The 19,924-nt window shown below is 40.8% G+C and overlaps 1 protein-coding gene across 1 annotated transcript; it reads left to right on the plus strand.

The window, feature by feature from the left end:
• The first annotated feature begins 7,336 nt into the window (after positions 1 to 7,336).
• On the plus strand, positions 7,337 to 16,161 carry LOC124111196 (EF-hand domain-containing protein D2-like). Its single transcript, XM_046470815.2, has 4 exons — positions 7,337 to 7,582; positions 9,763 to 9,910; positions 13,249 to 13,386; positions 14,758 to 16,161. Exons 1-4 carry the CDS (start codon positions 7,419 to 7,421, stop codon positions 14,893 to 14,895), a joined length of 588 nt encoding a protein of 195 aa, XP_046326771.1. The 5' UTR covers positions 7,337 to 7,418; the 3' UTR covers positions 14,896 to 16,161.
• Positions 16,162 to 19,924: the final 3,763 nt, after the last annotated feature.

Below are 19,924 nucleotides of genomic sequence, written 5' to 3' on the forward strand. Positions count from 1 at the left end.
CCCTTATCGATCTTGGGGAGCTGACACGCCTTTCTGATCCAACACCCCTTATCGGTCTTGGGGAGCTGACACGTCTTTCTGATCCAACACCCCTTATCGATCTTGGGGAGCTGACACGCCTTTCTTATCCAACACCCCTTATCGATCTTGGGGAGCTGGCACGCCTTTCTGATCCAACACCCCTTATCGATCTTGGGGAGCTGGCACGCCTTTCCGATTCAACACCCTCATCGATCTTGGGGAGCTGGCACGCCTTTCCGATCCAACACCCCTTATCGATCTTGGGGAGCTGACACGCCTTTCTTATCCAACACCCCTTATCGATCGTGGGGAGCTGGCACGCCTTTCTGATCCAACACCCCTTATCGATCTTGGGGAGCTGGCACGCCTTTCCGATCCAACACCCCTTATCGATCTTGGGGAGCTGGCACGCCTTTCCGATTCAACCCCCCTTATCGATCTTGGGGAGCTGGCACGCCTTTCCGATCCAACACCCCTTATCGATCTTGGGGAGCTGGCACGCCTTTTCGAGCCAACACCCCTTATCGATCTTGGGGAGCTGACACGCCTTTCTTATCCAACACCCCTTATCGATCTTGGGGAGCTGACACGTCTTTCTGATCCAACACCCCTTATCGATCTTGGGGAGCTGGCACGCCTTTCTGATCCAACACCCCTTATCGATCTTGAGGAGCTAGCTGACACGTCTTTCTTATCCAACACCCCTTATCGATCTTGGGGAGCTGACACGTCTTTCTGATCATACACCCCTTATCGATCTTGGGGAGCTGACACGACTTTCTGATCCAACGCCCCTTATCGATCTTGGGGAGCTGGCACGCCTTTCTTATCCAACACCCCTTATCGATCTTGGGGAGCTGACACGTCTTTCTGATCCAACACCCCTTATCGATCTTGGGGAGCTGGCACGCCTTTCTTATCCAACACCCCTTATCGATCTTGGGGAGCTGGCACGCCTTTCCGATTCAACACCCCTTATCGATCTTGGGGAGCTGGCAGGCCTTTCCGATCCAACACCCCTTATCGATATTGGGGAGCTGGCACGCCTTTCCGATCCAACACCCCTTATCGATTTTGGGGAGCTGGCACGCCTTTCCGATTCAACACCCCTTATCGATCTTGGGGAGCTGACATGCCTTTCTGATCCAACACCCCTTATCGATATTGGGGAGCTGACACGTCTTTTCGAGCCAACACCCCTTATCGATCTTGGGGAGCTGACACGCCTTTTCGATCCAACACCCCTTATCGATCTCTGGGAGCTGACACGTCTTTCTGATCCAACACCCCTTATCGATCTTGGGGAGCTGGCACGCCTTTCTGATCCAACACCCCTTATCGATCTTGAGGAGCTAGCTGAGACGTCTTTCTTATCCAACACCCCTTATCGATCTTGGGGAGCTGACACGTCTTTCTGATCATACACCCCTTATCGATCTTGGGGAGCTGACACGACTTTCTGATCCAACGCCCCTTATCGATCTTGGGGAGCTGGCACGCCTTTCTTATCCAACACCCCTTATCGATCTTGGGGAGCTGACACGTCTTTCTGATCCAACACCCCTTATCGATCTTGGGGAGCTGGCACGCCTTTCTTATCCAACACCCCTTATCGATCTTGGGGAGCTGGCACGCCTTTCCGATTCAACACCCCTTATCGATCTTGGGGAGCTGGCAGGCCTTTCCGATCCAACACCCCTTATCGATATTGGGGAGCTGGCACGCCTTTCCGATCCAACACCCCTTATCGATTTTGGGGAGCTGGCACGCCTTTCCGATTCAACACCCCTTATCGATCTTGGGGAGCTGACATGCCTTTCTGATCCAACACCCCTTATCGATATTGGGGAGCTGACACGTCTTTTCGAGCCAACACCCCTTATCGATCTTGGGGAGCTGACACGCCTTTTCGATCCAACACCCCTTATCGATCTCTGGGAGCTGACACGTCTTTCTGATCCAACACCCCTTATCGATCTTGGGGAGCTGACACGTCTTTCTGATCCAACATCCCCTTTCGATCCTTAGGGTTAGCCTGGTGAGGGCTGCGGAGTTAGCAATAGATTCTTACCTTTTGATAAGGTCCATTGGTTCTGCCAACAGGGGGCGGAAATAGCCGAACGTGACAGCTGGGCCCGGTGTCACAAGTTGACGACGCGCAAATTGGGATCAGATGTCCAACTGGTTCCCGGATCAATGTCCGCTGCGACAACTAGTGACATGTACAGACGGAGCCAAGCTAAGATGTTACCCATACGAAAACGGTAATTTACTACTGATAATGTTTAACTAGCACACATTTTGTAGTGATTGTTAGTTTAGAATATTAACATTTGTTCAGTCTTCAACTGAAAACAAACCTCACCTCAAGATTTATATCAGATTATACGTAATTTCGTTTCGACTTTATACACATTTGCAGTACAACAGTTACCAGCAAGCTTGAAAAAGAATTTTCTTCCCAGAGTGCCAAACTCAAATCAAGGCTGTTTGGCCAAGACGCTTAACTGAAGCCAATCTCATTAAAATCAGACCTTAGTTCTCGCTACCGCTAAACAAAGATCTGAGGACATCCCATTAGGGGTCTCGTCAGAACGACCTTTCATCCGACCAATGAGACCGTCGCTTACCAGATTATGAAGGTGGCAGTCGGAATGTGATTTCTAATCCTGCAACCTCGAAAACTTTAACACGGGGTATTCCGTACGATAGGTGCGGGTTTAACGACTGAATCCATACAATCCATACCATCTATTACCCTTTCCAGAATGTTCTTTTGTTCAGGTTTCAAATTTTAAATTTGTCAAAATATGTTTCGATGCATTGTCGCCAATTTGAAATTAGTGCCGTAAAGCACGAGAAAGCTGCCTTCTGATCGGTCATTCAATTGGTCGGTCAAAGTTCGCGCAAGGTCGGTCTGACGTGACCCGTAATGGGATGTCCTCAGAACTTTGTTTAGCGGCAGCGAGAACTAAGATCTTATTTTAATGAGATTGAGCTGTAATATATCGTTGATCTGGTATATTTCAACAATGGTGAAAAAAGCCGATTCCATTCCAAGCATTTACCCACCTGAACCAGAAATAAAAGAGACAAACGAAACCGCCTCGTCATGTTGTATATTTATATCTGTGCATCAAGATTCACAAGGACACAAACCTTTCCACAAAACTGACAAGAGGGATGACTACGACTTCCCAATAGCCAACTTTCCCTTTATGTCGAGCAATATTCCAGCTGCTCCAGGATTTGGTGTCAGTGTTTCTCAACTTTTAAAGGTACAATGGAGCATGCTCTTTCTACGGCATACGACTCAAACTATACATTCAAGGCACCCGTGAAGCTTTAATTCAAGACGTTTTATAGCAGACATATGGAGGACATTACCAAATTTGACGCATCATTCACAAAAATGATGCAAATTCCTGTTTGGACTACCACAATTATGTTCCCGTGGTATTTTTTCAGTGAACAATTGAATTGCCTTTGCATGTGTTTGTGACGCGTGCCACCGGTGGGGCAGGGTATGTTCACCTTTCCGATACACCTGGTGTCATTTGATCGTGATTCATAAACGGACGTTTGAAGTTGACCGTGGAGAAAGTAGACACAATTTATGGATAACAACTTCTTATACTGTAATAGCCGTAGCCTAGTGGTTAAGGCGTTCGCTCGTCACGCCGAAGACCCGGGTTCGATTCCCACATGGGTACAATGTGTGAAGCCCATTTCTGGTGTCCCCCGCCGTGATATTGCTGGAATATTGCTTAAAGCAACGTAAAGCCATACTGACTCACACCTGTAACAGCGACTTTTCGGTATAGATCCTTACATAGTGTTGTCAATATATGAGCAAGGCAAAATAATACAATCAGTGAACCATACAAAACAGCATTCCCTGTCTAATACCCCGTTCACATGCACAACATTTACTCACGTAAGTAATTCAATCTCATTAAAACCAGTTCTTAGTTCTCGCTACTCATTAAAACCAGTTCTTAGTTCTCGCTACAGCTAAACAAAGATCTGAGGACATCCCAGTACGAGTCACGTCAGACCGACCTTGCGCGAACTTTGACCGACCAATGGAATGACCAATCAGAAGACAGATTTCTCGTGCTTTACGGCACTAATTTCAAATTGGCGACTACGCTTCGAAACATATTTTGACAAATTCTCGATTTAAAATTTGAAACCTGAACAAATTAAAGAACATTCTGGAATGGCTAATAGATAGTTCAGATATATACTCAACAGATATATACTCACCGACAAGAGAAACGCGAGGACGAGACATGTTGGTTAATGTATGAAGAATTACTCATATTCAAGAGATATTATCCTAAGCCCCATTCACATGGACACTTTTACTTACGTGAGTATATATACTTACATAAGTAAATTTACTTATGGTGGCATGTGAACGCATTTGCTTACGTGAGTAAATATACTCCAGGAGTAAAGAGACATGAGTAAAAGTATATTTGCTACACCTGATGAGGTCTAGTAAAAGTATATTTACTCATAAGTATAAATGCTCCTGGAGTATTTCTGGTCATGAGAACAGATTTTCTATTTGCTTACGTAAGCATATTAAATCCAAGATACTGATAATCAGGAAAATACGGCTGTAGTTCCTTGCAAAGAACATAACATGTTCATAAAATGTTTCGCGTGTCATGCGAAAGTTATCGATCCACAGTTTATCATAAAATGATCGTTTCACCAGTGTTGAGAACGTTCTCTCTTCCACAGTTCTCTTTCCTGGCATAATTCTAAGACTAATCCCATACTAAAAAAAGTATGGAAAGTCTCTCTTTCGCCTCTGGTTGACTATCTTCGACAGCGACATGGCCTCAAGTGATAAAAGTACACAATTTATGTATTAATGATGTTTACTTCTGCCTTGCATAAACTTCATGCGAACGCAATGTAAATATACTTTTGCTTACATGAGTAAATATACTCCGTGAGTAAATTTGCTTACATGAGTAAATTTTGTCCATGTGAATGGGGCTTTAAGTTGCACAAACGATCATACTGGTATGCTGTGTGAACCGACGCTCATCAACGCATCACAAGTGACGTCATAGATCCATGACTCGCGATGCACCATTTGTCTCGTGCAGGATTAGCGTGTAAAGCTTGGAAACACCTGCAAGCATATCGTGATAAAAATAAAGACACTTTGTGGTTACATTTGATGGATTGTTAGTTTTGTCATTAATTGGTACACAAAAGAAACATCTCTTCTTAACGTACATACAGTCAAGTCTCGTTAATCCGACACTCGTTAATCCGACAATCGGCTTTATCCGACACTAATGATGGGAACCGATTAAATCAGTGCTATTTAGTCCCGTTAATCCGACAATCTCGCACTCCGACTCCGACACACCTAACTTGCAACAAAATACCGAAATCACTCATTAATCAGTCTCGTTAATCCGACACAGTGATCAGCGTACTCCGTGGTCATCTGCCCCCGAGTACACAGCCCGTGTTTTGATGCGAGACGAATCGGCTGGTATCTGCATATTACAACGGCTGCAGAGATAAACTTGCTTAACAATCAACAATTACTGCTTTAAATAAAGAAAACAGGATAATTCGCATGTACCTCTCTATATATGTTTCTATGGTTCACGTTTCTTTTGGCCGTGGGTATATTAATTCGATCGTCCTCTGACGTTGGCATGAATGTTCAAATTGCAACATATACACACAGTGCAAATTTACACTTACATTTGCACCTGCTCCAGATATGATGCAAATTTGCTCCTGGTGTAAATATACACACATGAGTAAACGCGTTCACGTGACAAGTACACTCACGTATGTATTTCTACACACGGATGCAAATATGCACACATATGTACAGAGGTGCATGTGAACGGGGTATAAGTTTAGGTTCTATGGCTTCAATGGTCCTCTTTGTTAATTAAAAAAACGTTATTAAAATAGAAGTAGCACACAGTTATATTTTGGAGTCAGGTGAGTTACCGTATTTCCTCTATTAGGCGCCGGGCCTCTAATAGACGCCTGTCTCTTATAGAAGCCGGGTCAATTATTCAGTGCAAAATATAGAAGCCGGGCCTCTAATAGACGCCGGGTCGATCAATTGATACAATTAATGATCCCTTTTTGGGACCTATATCTATGGATATCTACGAACACAAAATATTTCCATTTCGTGACGATTCGGGACACTCGTGGTCATACTGAAATAGGGGTATTAATAGAAGCCGGGCCTCTAATTGACGCCGGGTCAAAGGCTTGTCCGAAATAAATAGAAGTCCTGGCGTCCAATAGAGGAAATACGGTAATAAAAGTAATTAGAACGTATTTGATGCGACGATCACTTGGATGAAATTATTCGTTTAAATGATGTGGTACGTCACTTTAACGAGATAGCAGGTTGTTTAAATGAGAGAGAGGACGCACGTGTTCCAAACGAGTTAGCAAGTTATCGTTCAAACATTTAAATAGTCTTGTAATTTACGTCGTTTAAAACGAGATAAAACCTTTTTATGGGCGGCCATTCGGTCAAAAAATACAAAGTTGAAAAAAAGGACAAAAGTACGCAATTAAGGTCAAATATTACGAATAAAGAACTAAATGTTACTACTGAAAGTCAAAATACAATATTAATAGTCAAATGTTACGAAAAGTATGGGCGGCCATTCGGTCAAAAATACAAAGTTTAAAAAAAGGACAAAAATACGCAATTAAGGTCAAATATTACTCAACTCGTTCAAACTCGGAATGTTTTACAAATTGCAACGCCATCTGGCGTTCTTTATTGTCAACATCCTTTCGTGCTCACTGACGTTCTTTATTGTCAATTTCCTTTCGTGCTCACTGGCGTTCTTTATTGAAAATGTCCTTTCGTGCTCACTGACGTTCTTTACTGAAAACGTTCTTTCGTACACGTTGTTCTTTCTTTTCTTATGACGTCTTTTCGTAACATTTGAGTATGAATATTGTATTTTGACCTTTAGTAGAAACATTTAGTTCTTTATTCGTAATATTTGACCTTAATTGCGTACTTTTGTCCTATTTTTCAACTTTGTATTTTTTGACCGAATGGCCGCCCATACTTTTAGGCATAATTAAATAAATGCGAAATATCATAAATTACTTTTTGAACTGGAATTTGTAAAGACAAACTTTCAGCACAATCATGAAAAAAACACACAGTTTGTTTCCACACGAAACACTTCTTCAGCACGCTATTTCCGTATTAGGAAAACACCATTTTGACCTCCGACCTTTCGCATGCTACGTCATTATTTGGTATCACGTGACGAGGAAATCCCCAAGCAGAACGGAAGCCATTCAAGTACCTCCGTGTGTCAAGGCCCGTGGCGATATATCCCCGATCACTAAGTAAAAAAATGTCCGAAACAGACGAGCTTGCCCAGAAACTGATGAGAAGAAACAATATCAATGATGGAATAGAAGAAGGGTCATTGCCCTCGGCACGTGTCTTTAATCCGTACACCGAGTTTAAAGAGTTCTCTCGGAAGCAAATCAAAGATTTCGAAGCGACATTTAAAAAGTAAGTTTTTTTTCCGGACTCATTGTCATTTTCGTGTCACCTTCTACCAGTCACAATTTGGTTTGATAAACCCATCTCATATAGACGCAGATATGTCGTAGACAATGCACATCACTGTAGCAGAAAGCATAGAGATCCGACTTGCTGACCTACATACGAAACGAACAATCCAATCTTGACAAGCACATGTTTTCAACTTGACAGGGGGCGTGGCAAGCAATACAGTATGTGTTTTGAAAGCTGCGCGGTTTATATCATGTTTATTTCATACTCATTGATAGTTCAATCGGTGTTGTCTATTAAAATCAAACGGACACTCAGACTGCATTGAAAAACGAACTAAACAGTGATCTGTTTATTGTGTTAATATGGACTGAAGATCACAAACTCGGACTTTGACTGATTGTCTTCCAAAAAGTCTGATAGATTTATTTCAAATTTGGTAATGATATAGAAGAATGTCCTCTAAAAGGTGATAAAATCATGAAAATGCCCTATTTCAGTTTGTTTCGTGCAAAATCCCTGACGGATAAAACAAATGTTGTGCAAATATGTGCATTTACTTCTGAATCTAAAAAGACAGTGACAAGACACGTCATGCAAACTGGGTATCAGTGGAAAGTATTCTTAAAGTTAACATGGCATTGTTTTGTAGATTTAAACTCCCAAGTAAAATTTATTCAACCACACGCTTAGAATAAACACACAAAGCATGCCAAGTCAAACATTCCAGGAAAGTCTGCATCAACATTTTGCTATTGCCATTTCATGTTTCCTTTGAGTATTTTTAAACAATGCATTAAAAGCACATTTCACATGTTTAGTAAATGATATAAAATTTAAACTTATGCTTTTTATTTCATTCTTTTCAACTTAATTCAAATGTTAAAATTTCAGGCATAAAATACCCGTTAACACCACCAAATCTGAAAACATAACATTTATCAACATTGCCGTCATATTGCTTGATTGTTGCTGAGTGCAGCTTTAAACATGTTAAACAACAAATAAACAAAACATTTTACATTTTGATGGTACTTAAATCAAATTTTGTTGCTGCAAAATTAATTGACTGTTATTAGCATTAGCAAACAAAGCATAGGTAATAAGCCCATGTAAAATTTAATTACTACATGTATTTTCTTGTTACAACTGATATTCTGTGACATTCTGTGTCACAGCAAGAGACATGACGCATAAACAGGGTCAAGTACATTCCCCTGTTGATGATATATGATATCAATATCAGCTGGAATAAAGGAAGCAGGATGCAAACTGTCATTGTTTGAAACACGTTGATGCTTGTCTCCCAAAGGGATACATGACCCTGTGCATACTTCAGCGTGTCAAGTTGCAGACATTTTATCTTCCTCAGTTATTTTGTAGTCATTTCATGTTGTTGACAGTTGATATGAGCTAATAAATATATAAATAAATAAATATAATCTTTCCCAGTGAACATGGTGAATTACATATTTACAGGATAAATTCACAAGGGATATGTAAATCATAATTCGTAATTCCTATTTACCACAGTAAAAAAATAAATCAATGTATACATTCAATACCGGATATGACTGGAGATAAGCCGATCTCATACATAAGCCGAGGTATTAACTTGGTCGTTGAAATGAATCAACAAGTCTGTATTGACTAAGACAAAATTGTTATGGATGAGCAACTTCTTTATTACAATTGGGCGACGTTTCGGTGTAGATTCTAACTCCGTTATCAAAAAAAAATCAGATGTGTCAACGTTATGCTTTGGATTATATTGAATCTCAAATAACTCAAAGTATTTATGTAGGTCCATTCAACTTTGATACAACAGTGTTTGGACCCGTGAAGATTCCGGGGGGAGAGTACGTCTTCAGCAACCCATACTTGCCGTAAAAGGCGACTATGTTTGTCGCAAGAGGCGACTAACGGGATCGGGTGGTCAGGCTCGCTGACTTGGTTGATGCATGTCATCGTATCCCAATTGGATTGATGCTGATGATGTCAATCACTGGATTGTCTGGTCCTGACTCGATTATTTACTAACCGGCGTCATATAGCTGGAATATTGCTGAGTGGGGCGTTAAACAACAAACCAACCGACCAACCAAATCCTCTGCCCAGGCTGCCTTCAGGAGGGAATGTAGCAAGGCAGAGACATTCATCAGCAACTTCTTTTGCAGGTACGATGTGAACGAGGACAAGTTTATCGATTTGATGGAGTTGAAGCGGATGATGGAGAAGCTGGGTGCACCCCAGACCCACGTCTCCCTGAAGAACATGATAAACGAGGTGGATGAGGACAACGACTCCAAGATCAGCTTCAGAGAAGTACCTACATCATCTTAAACATTTCTCCATTTTGTTCATCCTTCTCAATGGGGTGGGGGACATTAAAAGATGGAACTTGCTGTTACCTTGCCTGGCCCTCGGCATAATGGGGGTAAAACTAGGACTCACCGGGTCGGGAGTCAGTCTCGTGTCACTAAGTAGGATATCCAGCAATGAACTGCAGACAGTGGACTTGAGCAAACATACTCGCACACACATGCATACACATTGCTATACAAGTGAAAGGATCTTGAACACAACAATAAATCCCGTTTCACCAACCTCACTTTGTTCATCCAACATTTCTTTTTGGTCTTGCCACCATAGAACTCGGGGAGAATTTCATAATTTAATGTCCGATAAATATTTTAATTTACCGTATTCGACGTAATAAGCACCCAGGGCACTCTCAATATTAGAAATAGGGGGCTCTTAGAATATTATTTTGGTGGGAAAAAACAAGAGTTGAAAGATTGTAAATTTTGTGGTTTATGCTGACAGCCTGAAATGTTTATATACGACAGATATATTTTTCCAGAATATAATTGCCCATAATTAAGGATGCATATAAGACACGAGCGCATATTATATGAGCGAGTGTGAGTGAGTTTGATATAACACTGCTTAACGTGGGAGGAAAGCCCGAAGTGATGCAGGTCTCTGACGTTTACCACTTCGGTAAAACCCACGAGCACGGGTATAGTGCTGACAAACCTAGAAACATAATCAGGGCGAACCGGGATTCGAACCCACAATCATAGGTTTCTGGCGTGCCCAAGGGACGCAACTCTGCACAGCGAATCACGGCGCCTCAGACGACTGGGCCACCTGTGCCCCTGCATATTATATGAGAATAAATAAGTCTTGTGTACATTGATCAATCGGAAGGGGTGCTAATTGGGATAGTTCAATAGCCAATATATTGACAAATATTGCCGTGGGCGCTTATTACGTATAATACTGTACCGTGTTTGTGTGACCTAAACATGATTATTTACAGGTCACTGCCTGTCAGTCTCACCAAAGACCTTCTCCTTCAGCTTCCCTCCCACGATCTGACATGTTGTGACATAACTAAATACTGTTCAGATTACTTACTTCCTTGTTGCACAGCACCAGGAGCCATGCCTTATTTTTTAGGGGTTTGAAAAATTACATTGGAGCTTGGGCCATGGGGATGAGTAACTGTCGGGAAGATGTGACCAAACTTTTAAAAGAAACTTTATCTTTGTCTCGCACGTGTATAATGATGTGCATACGTACGAAATACGTAAATAATTACAGTAAACTATGTTAATAACGAATAAGCTAATGATAAACTGACGGATGTAACGAACTGTGTTTTTTATTCCTGGCCATTTACTGTATACATGCTGTATGCATGCTCATAACGAATTACGGTTTAACATGTTAAAAGAACAAGTAGTCCCTTTGAGTTTGTTATAACCGTAGCTTACTGAATGAAAATATTTTTTTAAACATTCCTAACTGTAGATTATTACACTTAACATGCTTATGTTATTCGTCAACAATCAAAACAGTGAGCAATGTCCTGTCCTTAGCTGGTTTACCTGCCCTAGAGACCCGTGAAGATTCCAGGGTAGAATAGGTCTTCAGCAACCCCTGCTTGCCGTAAAAGGCGACTAACGGGATCGGGTGGTCAGGCTCGCTGACTTGGTTGATGCATGTCATTGATCCCAATTGCGTGGATCGATGCTCATGATATTAATCACTGGATTGTCTGGTCCAAACTCGTTTATTTACATAACGCCGTCATAAAGCTGGAATATTGCTGAGTGCGGTGTAAAACAACAAACCAACCAACCTGCCCTAGAGGGCTTGCATGCCTCATCTGTAGCTACATGGAGAAGGAAGGCAGGGTACATGTCTAGCTCAATCTGACATATTTCACCATCAGCATTTTGCTGTATTGAAACATTGACCCATTGCCGTGAAACGGTCTGTCTGTCTGTCAAGAGGGATGGAGACAGGTCAATAGCCTATCGTAATGTGGGAAACGTTGACTGAGTTTCCGTGTAGAGAGATGTTAGCACTTTTGGACAGTGTGACAGGAGTAAACATATTACCATCAGGGAGGTTACTGTTTTCAGTAAAAATAATAGAATGAGCTGAGATTTTATCCACCAAAATATATTGTTGTAGAAATTTGAAAAAATATTTATCCTTTTGACTTTTAAAAAAAATAAAAATTACAAGATGTTTTTTCCAAATAGATATTTAGACACATAGTGAGAAATAAAGATATGTCTGGTTTTGTATCTAAAGCCGAAACCATATCCAGTCTCTACACCGAATCCCAGGCCCCTCCCAGAATATCAGATGGTCGGTCCGTGACTATATGTAAGACAAACTGAACTGTGAACCATATGGCCTGAAGGACTGAATACAATACCTGTATGTAATTGGAATATTGCTGACTGCTGCATTATTCATTCACTTCACCATGTGTTGACATAACAGTTTATTTCTCAGTGTTTTAGTTATCATTCATGTTATCATGACCAATTTGACAGCAGTTTTACAATATTTGAACTCCAAATGTTAAATTAAAAAATATAATGGAAGGGAAATTATTTAAACTTGGGTAAAGTTTGCTTTCCATTTCCTGAATGTTCACCGCCTCCGTGGTCTAGTGGTAGAGCGTCCGCCCGGAGAGCGGAAGGTCCGGGGTTCGATCCCCGGCCGCGTCATACCAAAAGACGTTAAAAGATGGTACTTGTTGTTACCCTGTCTGGCGCTCGGCATTTAGGTGCAAAACAAGGACTGGTCGGCTCGGAGTCAGTATACTGTGTCTGAGTGGGGTATTCATGTTAAACTGCGGCATGTTATCTCAGTGAGCTAGCACTATAAATCGGCATCAGTCCGGACTAGTACAAGCAGCCACACAAACACACACACACACACGTACATGCACGTCGCTATATAAGTGCAATAATCTTGGATGCGACGTTAAATCCCATTTCACCTCACCTCACCTGAATGTTCATTTTGATGTTTTATAACTTCTTTGAAAGATGTTGACAAGGCATGATTATTTGTTGCCCAAGGCAATTGTTAGAGATTTATGAAGCTTTTATCATCATCACATGTCTGTGCCACTGTGTAAGAACAAGGGTATTAAAACCTGAGACAACTTACTCGGTAAAAATCTGCTTGTCTGTTTTCACCTTACTGGTATAAAATAATGGACAGAAAACAGTTCCAATTATCATGATTATGTCGTTACTATCAATGTAGTAGTAGTGTTATTTGGGTTACACCTGTACTTGCTTCTTTCAAACATGACCTCACTATTCACATTTCCATCATCCCTCCAGTTCCTGCTGATATTCCGCAAAGCTGCTGCTGGGGAGCTTGCTGAGGACAGCGGTCTGTACGAGCTGTATGCCAACATATCCGAGATTGACGTTGACGAGACAGGAGTCAGAGGGGCCAAGGACTTCTTCGAAGCAAAGGTAGTTTTATCAGTAGCTTTGATATTCTTGCAAAGTCAGCAGTTTTGATATTCTTGCTGTCAGCAGTTTTGATATTCTTGCTTAGTCATCAGCTTTGATATTCTTTCTGTCAGCAGTTTTGATATTCTTCAATTTCTTGCAAAGTCAGCAGTTTTGATATTCCTGCTGTCAGCAGTTTTGATATTCTTGCTAAGTCAGCAGTTTTGATATTCTAGCTACGTCAGCAGTTTTGGTATTCTTGCCAAGCCAGCCCTTCTGATGGCCTTTCTCAGTCAGCAGAATATTTCTCTTTTAAGTCAGCAGTACTGATTATCATACAACTACAACTTTTAGTTAATCAGAATTTGCTCTGATCAGGCGTATGACCTGCATTTCGATCGGTGGCACAGCATGTTCTATATAGTTGATTGCATTGAATCAGTCATGAAATATGTGGAATTGTTTAACTGTTGTATTAGTTCATTTCAATTCATTTCGGGGGAAATATACAGGGTGTAATATGTATGAAGCACCCAAGGTCTAATAACAGACAATATGAAGGCCTGTTGCAGTAGTAGCCCCAACTAGATAAATGGAAGATAGGCTTGTGAGTGAGTTGGAATTAACGCCACTTTTAACAGTATTCCAGTTATATCAAGGCATGTCAGCTTAATGTGGGAGGAAAGCCCGAAGTGATGCAGGTCTCAGACGTTTACCACTTTTGTGAAACCCACAAGCACGGGTATGGTGCTGACAAACCTTGAAACATTATTAGGGCGAACCCGGGATTCGAACCCACAATAATAGGTTTCTGGCGTGCCTAAGGGACGCAACTCTGCACAGCGATAAGCTTGTGAAGTAAAATAATACTTGCTGCCTTATAATTTTGTAGGGCAGTTTGGTCTAAGTGGTAAAGCGTTCGCTCGTCATGCCGAAGACCCGTCTCAGATCCTCACATGGGGACAATGTGTGTTGCCCATTTCTGGTGTCCCCTGCCGTGATTTTGCTGGAATATTGCTAAAAGCGGCATAAAACCATGCTCACTCAGTTATAATTTTGTTATTACTAGATACTGAAAAGGAATGATCTGAGTGAAATATTTCATGTTCTGTAGAGTGTGTAGTACATGATGGATGTAGTATATATGACAAAATATTGCACTATTCCTGTTGACAAGCTGTATCAAATAGGGGCAGTGGGGTAGCCTAGTGGTTAAAGCGTTCGCTCATCACGCCTAAGATCCGGGTTCGATTCCCACAAGGGTACAACGTGTGAAGCCCATTTCTGGTGTCCCCTGCCGTGATATTGCTGGCATATTGCTAAAAGCGGCATAAAACCATGCTCACTCTCTCACTCACTGTATCAACAAAAATCCCCATGTTTCCCTTCCAGATCAAGACACAAACTATTCAGAGCAAATTTGAGGATGAGATTCGTCAAGAGCAGGAGGATAAGAAACGTGAAGCTGAGGAAGCTAAAGAAAGAAGACAAGCGTTTAAGGCAAAAAGGGAAGTGTTTGGTCAGCAGTAAGGGAGGTCACTCCCGTACGACCAGAGGAAAACGAATGGGGAGACAACTCTCATTTTATGTCCTGGAAATATAGAATAAGGGAGTTAACTCTCACATAGAATGTAGTTGTATTTCCAAAATAACATTCAAGAATTAATTATTGGTTGGTGTTAGGATATTTGAAATAAGAAAGTAAGAAAGTATTTTGAGATGTAATTGGCTTAAATGTTTGACGGGACATGTGGATGTTTGTACAGGTTTGTAGTTCTAATGTCTTGGTGACATTAGTAAGATATTTTGCCATTTTGATCTTGTTGAATAACTGCAAAAGAGGATTGTACAGTTGAATGTTTAAAACTTTGTTCAGTGTTCTTAAATGGTGATATAGCAATGGAACGTTTTACCTTGCTGTTGTGTAATATTTTGAGGCAGTGATAGTGCATACGATAATAATTGTCATGAAATCATATAGAAGTGTCATAATACATATTCTATGCTCAATACACTGTTTGTATGATTTCAAGATGGAAACTGAATTTGAAATAAGAAAACAACATATCCTGCAAGACATAAGCTTATATTAGATAATTTATCACGAGCAAATATAAGAAGGTTATATTGTATTATACATCATATATTATTCTGAGGGAAACATGTAAAAAACATATTTCTCATTTACACTTTGTTCATTTAGAACAAACAAGAAGTATAAAAAATGGATCAAGGTTTTGATTTCATGTTCACAGTTTATATTAATTTATATTAATTCGATCTGAATATATTTTGCTGACAAGTATTGATGATACGAGAAATATTGTGTAATGTATATTGATTTATCAAACATTAGTCATTCCATTGCCACAACGTCCTCAGTTATTAATTAATTTTGTATTATTATATTTTTTATTATGCTAATCATTGGTGATCATTCTAAGGTGCTTTGTTTTATAGATCTGATTACAGTATTAATGTTTATTGGCGTAATACTTTACAGGGTCTGTTAATTGTTTATCATAAAATTATACTTAGGCCATACTTTTTTATCTTATTGTTTACAGACTTCTTCTGACAAATTAAAATGATTTGTATTATTTTTGGTGAGGTGGTATGGTGTAGTTCAGCCAAGCTTCATGTTAAAACCAGTATTCACCTCCATTGATGAAGAGTAGACCGAGGTGAGATGAAATGGGTTTTAATGTGGTGTTCAAGATTATTGCATTTATATCATGTATATAGTCTGTCTGTCTCTCGGGGGCACAGGTGGCCCAGTCGTCTGAGGCGCCGTGATTCGCTGTGCAGAGTTGCGTCCCTTGGGCACGCCAGAAACCTATGATTGTGGGTTTGAATCCCGGGTTCGCCCTGATTATGTTTCTAGGTTTGTTAGCACCATACCCGTGCTCGTGGGTTTCACCGAAGTGGTAAACGTCTGAGACCTGCATCACTTCGGGCTTTCCTCCCACATTAAGCTGACACGCCGTGATATAACTGGAATACTGTTAAAAGCAGCGTTAAACCCAACTCACTCACTCACTGTCTGTCTGTCAGCATGTACTAGTCCGGATCGCCAGTGCCCCACACACCGTAGGAATGTAGGCTGGAATAGGTCCTACAAGCTTAGGGTAAACTGTGGGAGACTTTCGGGTCATTATAGGTTCCCAATGCCAACTAGTCCTTGTTTTGTCCTCTTAATGCCGAGTGCTTAGAGGAGTAACAAAAAGTATCATGGCCAAGAGATCGAACCACCAACCTTCCAGGCCAACCCTCTTTTAGGCCTGGGACAGGTAATTCGGGAACTCGGGGGTCGGGTGGGTCCTGAGTAGGACCCGGGTACCCACATGACTACCCGGACCCGTGGTTAGTCACGTGATATACTGTTTAATGACATTAACAATAAAACTCAATGTTACACTACAAGTATAGCTAATGTTCACATTTCTTTCTCACTATGCAAGCATTTGTACTGACTTTTATATGTTTGAGTAAGGATAAAGCGTCTATCAACTGCAGTGTATTACGTGTATCTAAATAGTTTTTGCCAGGGCTGCAGTAAAACAATTCCTCTTCGGACATTTTGTACCCAACTCTTGAGACCTATAGCGGGTATCCGGGTAGGGCCGGGTAACAGTGTGTCGAGTACCCGGGTAGTAAATTTGGACTCGTCCCAGGTTTACACTCTATCCACTCGACCAGGGGGTCGTATTAGCAGGATACAAACCATGCATGAAGCAATGTTTGGACTTTCAAGTGATATATATATCTTTCTATTCCACTCAAGACTTATGGCAGGTACAAATGTTCTGTGGGATCAGGCTGCTAGCTCCAGTTGGTCAATCTGTAAACCAGTAAGATCAAAAGATGGCTATGTGATGGTTACTTTGGCATATATAAATGTCTCGATGCAGAACTTGAAGTCTAAATATTGTCATGTTAATGTTTCATATTCTAACCATTCTAAAGGAAGTCAAAATAATGTCATAATCTTTCGCAGATTGGAGTTTATTCTTTTTGTTTCAACAAAATATATAGTTTTGTGCAATAGGAAGTCTTGCTTTGTCAAACCCTGAATTGTGTACTAATTTCCAACAAGTTTGAAGGTTTCAGTTCAACATTTCTGCTTGCTAAACACAGATGACAAATTCGATCGAAGTGCATACATTTATCAGCATGTTTCATGTTACAGGTTGAGGTGAGGTAAAATGCGGTTTAACGTCACGTCCAAGATTATTGCACTTATATAGCGACGTGCATGCACGTGTGTGTGTGTGGCTGCTTGAACTAGTCCGGACTGATGCCGATTTATAGTGCTAGCCCACTGAGATACCATGCCGCAGTTTAACAGGAATACCCCACTCAGACACAGTATACTGACCCCGAGCCGACCAGTCCTTGTTTTAGCCCCTTAATGCTGAGCGCCAGACAGGGTAACAACAAGTACCATCTTTTAACATATCTTTTGGTATAACGTGGCCAGGGATCGAACCCCGGACCTTCCGCTCTCCGGGCAGACGTTCTACCATTAGACCACAGAGGCGGTCTGTTACAGATTGAAGTGAAGTCTGAGAATGGCAGAGGTTGGGTCTATCATGTACTTTTGTGGTTTGCCCCCCCCCCCCCCCCCCCCCCCCAGGGGTAGAATAGATCCCCAGCAGCCTTTACTTGTCGTAAGAGGCGACAACATGGATTGGGTGATCATACTCAGTGACTTGGTTGATTGTGTGACATCGTACCCCGAAACTGCTATATCAATCACTGGATTGTCTGGTCCAGACTCGATCGTTTACAGATGGGTGTCATGGAGCTGGAATAGTGCGGAAACAAGGATTCATGGTTGGAGGTTTCCGTTTCATATCCCGAATCTTCAATGTTTGTTTTTTTAAGCCAAGAGGCAAGCTCTGTGTGCATGGAGTATTTGTTCAACATTGAATCCATCAATAACACTTAGATGATACTACAATTACGTGGTAATAAAAATCATATGTTAGCAAGAAACTTTTCTCATGTCAAGAAATCTTCGATAAACTTTGGCCTGATTTTATAATGGCTATGGAAATGAATGTTTTTTAAAATGTTGTGCTTTTTTTCATTGTCAGTGATATTTACAAATGAACTTAAATTCATTCAGATGTATGATGAAGAAAATTTATATCATGTTGATCATGATAACACTGATTATGAATAATGAACAGTTTTTGTGAAAATTATCATTGCATATTCATAGCTTGGCATAGTCTGGCTTAGGATTCAGGGTTTCTTAATCAAGTTCTGTTTACTCTGTGTGGCATATATATATTTAGCTTTATCACCTAAAGCAAGCATATTTCATCCATATTTACATGTTGATTGTCAGATAAGAATACGTATTCTTTAATATCTTTTGTTCATGCACACAAATTATCGTCACTGTAGCTTTGGCATTATTTGAAAATATAGAAGCCAGACATTATTTTGACCATTAGAGGTCAGCCTACATAGGTTGTAGCTGAAACTTATAGACATACCGCATTCGACGTAATAAACGCCAAGGGCGCTCTCCAAATTAGAAATAGGGGGCTCTTATTAGAATATAATTTTAGTGAGAAAAAAACAGAATCAAAAGATCGTAAATTTCGTGGTTTATGCTGACAGCCCGAAATGATGCAAAAGAAAAGTGTGTGCGTATTATACATGACAGATATATTTTCCAGAATTTAATTGCCCATAATTAAGGGTGCATATATCACGGGGCGGTCGGGTAGCTTAGTGGTTAAAGCGTTAGCTCGTCATGCCGAAGACCCGGGTTCGATTCCCGACATGGGTACAATGTGTGAAGCCCATTTCTGGTGTCCCCAGCCGTGATATTGCTGGAATATTGCTAAAAGCGGCGTAAAACCGAACTCACCCACCACGCATATAACGCACAAGTGCATATTATACACGAATAAATAAGTCTTGTGTACATTGATCAATCGGAAGGGGTGCTAATTTGGATTGTTCACTAGCAAATATATTAGCAAATATCGCCGTGGGCGCTTATTAGAGCGGGGCGCTTATTACATCGAATACGGTACGTGTTGGATACACCTCAGATTGCTGTTTGCAAGTCTGTGGTTTGGCTATAATTCCCTGAGCACTGTTCAGAAAACGATCTTAGCACTAAGATGATCATAACTCCCATAACTAACAGACTAGTGGCAATCCTATCACTGCGGCCACTTGAGGACAGGACCCTACGACATCTATTTGGGGGTGAATCATTAGATTAGGACAGTAGGAGTGATGGAGTAAGTTTCAATATAAATGACAATAATTCAGTATAATTAATCTTTTCAAATAATGAAATTAATTGAGAAAAAGCTGCACTTTGAGTGGTCATCATCATGATCACTTCTGATGGGGAATATTGGAAACACTGGCATATTAATTATGTTAAAGATGGTACCGGTATCATACTTTCACCTGAATTCAACATATTGATTAAATTGTGTTGAATCTCTTTTTCTGTTGAATGTCACGAAATAAGTGAATAAGCTCATAATAAATTAATTGCTACGTTATTATCCACTTTTTTTTT

Source organism: Haliotis rufescens, unplaced genomic scaffold, assembly GCF_023055435.1.
Source record: "Haliotis rufescens isolate VD_foot unplaced genomic scaffold, xgHalRufe1.0.p SCAF_13, whole genome shotgun sequence".
NCBI classification, from domain to species: Eukaryota; Metazoa; Mollusca; class Gastropoda; order Lepetellida; family Haliotidae; genus Haliotis; species Haliotis rufescens.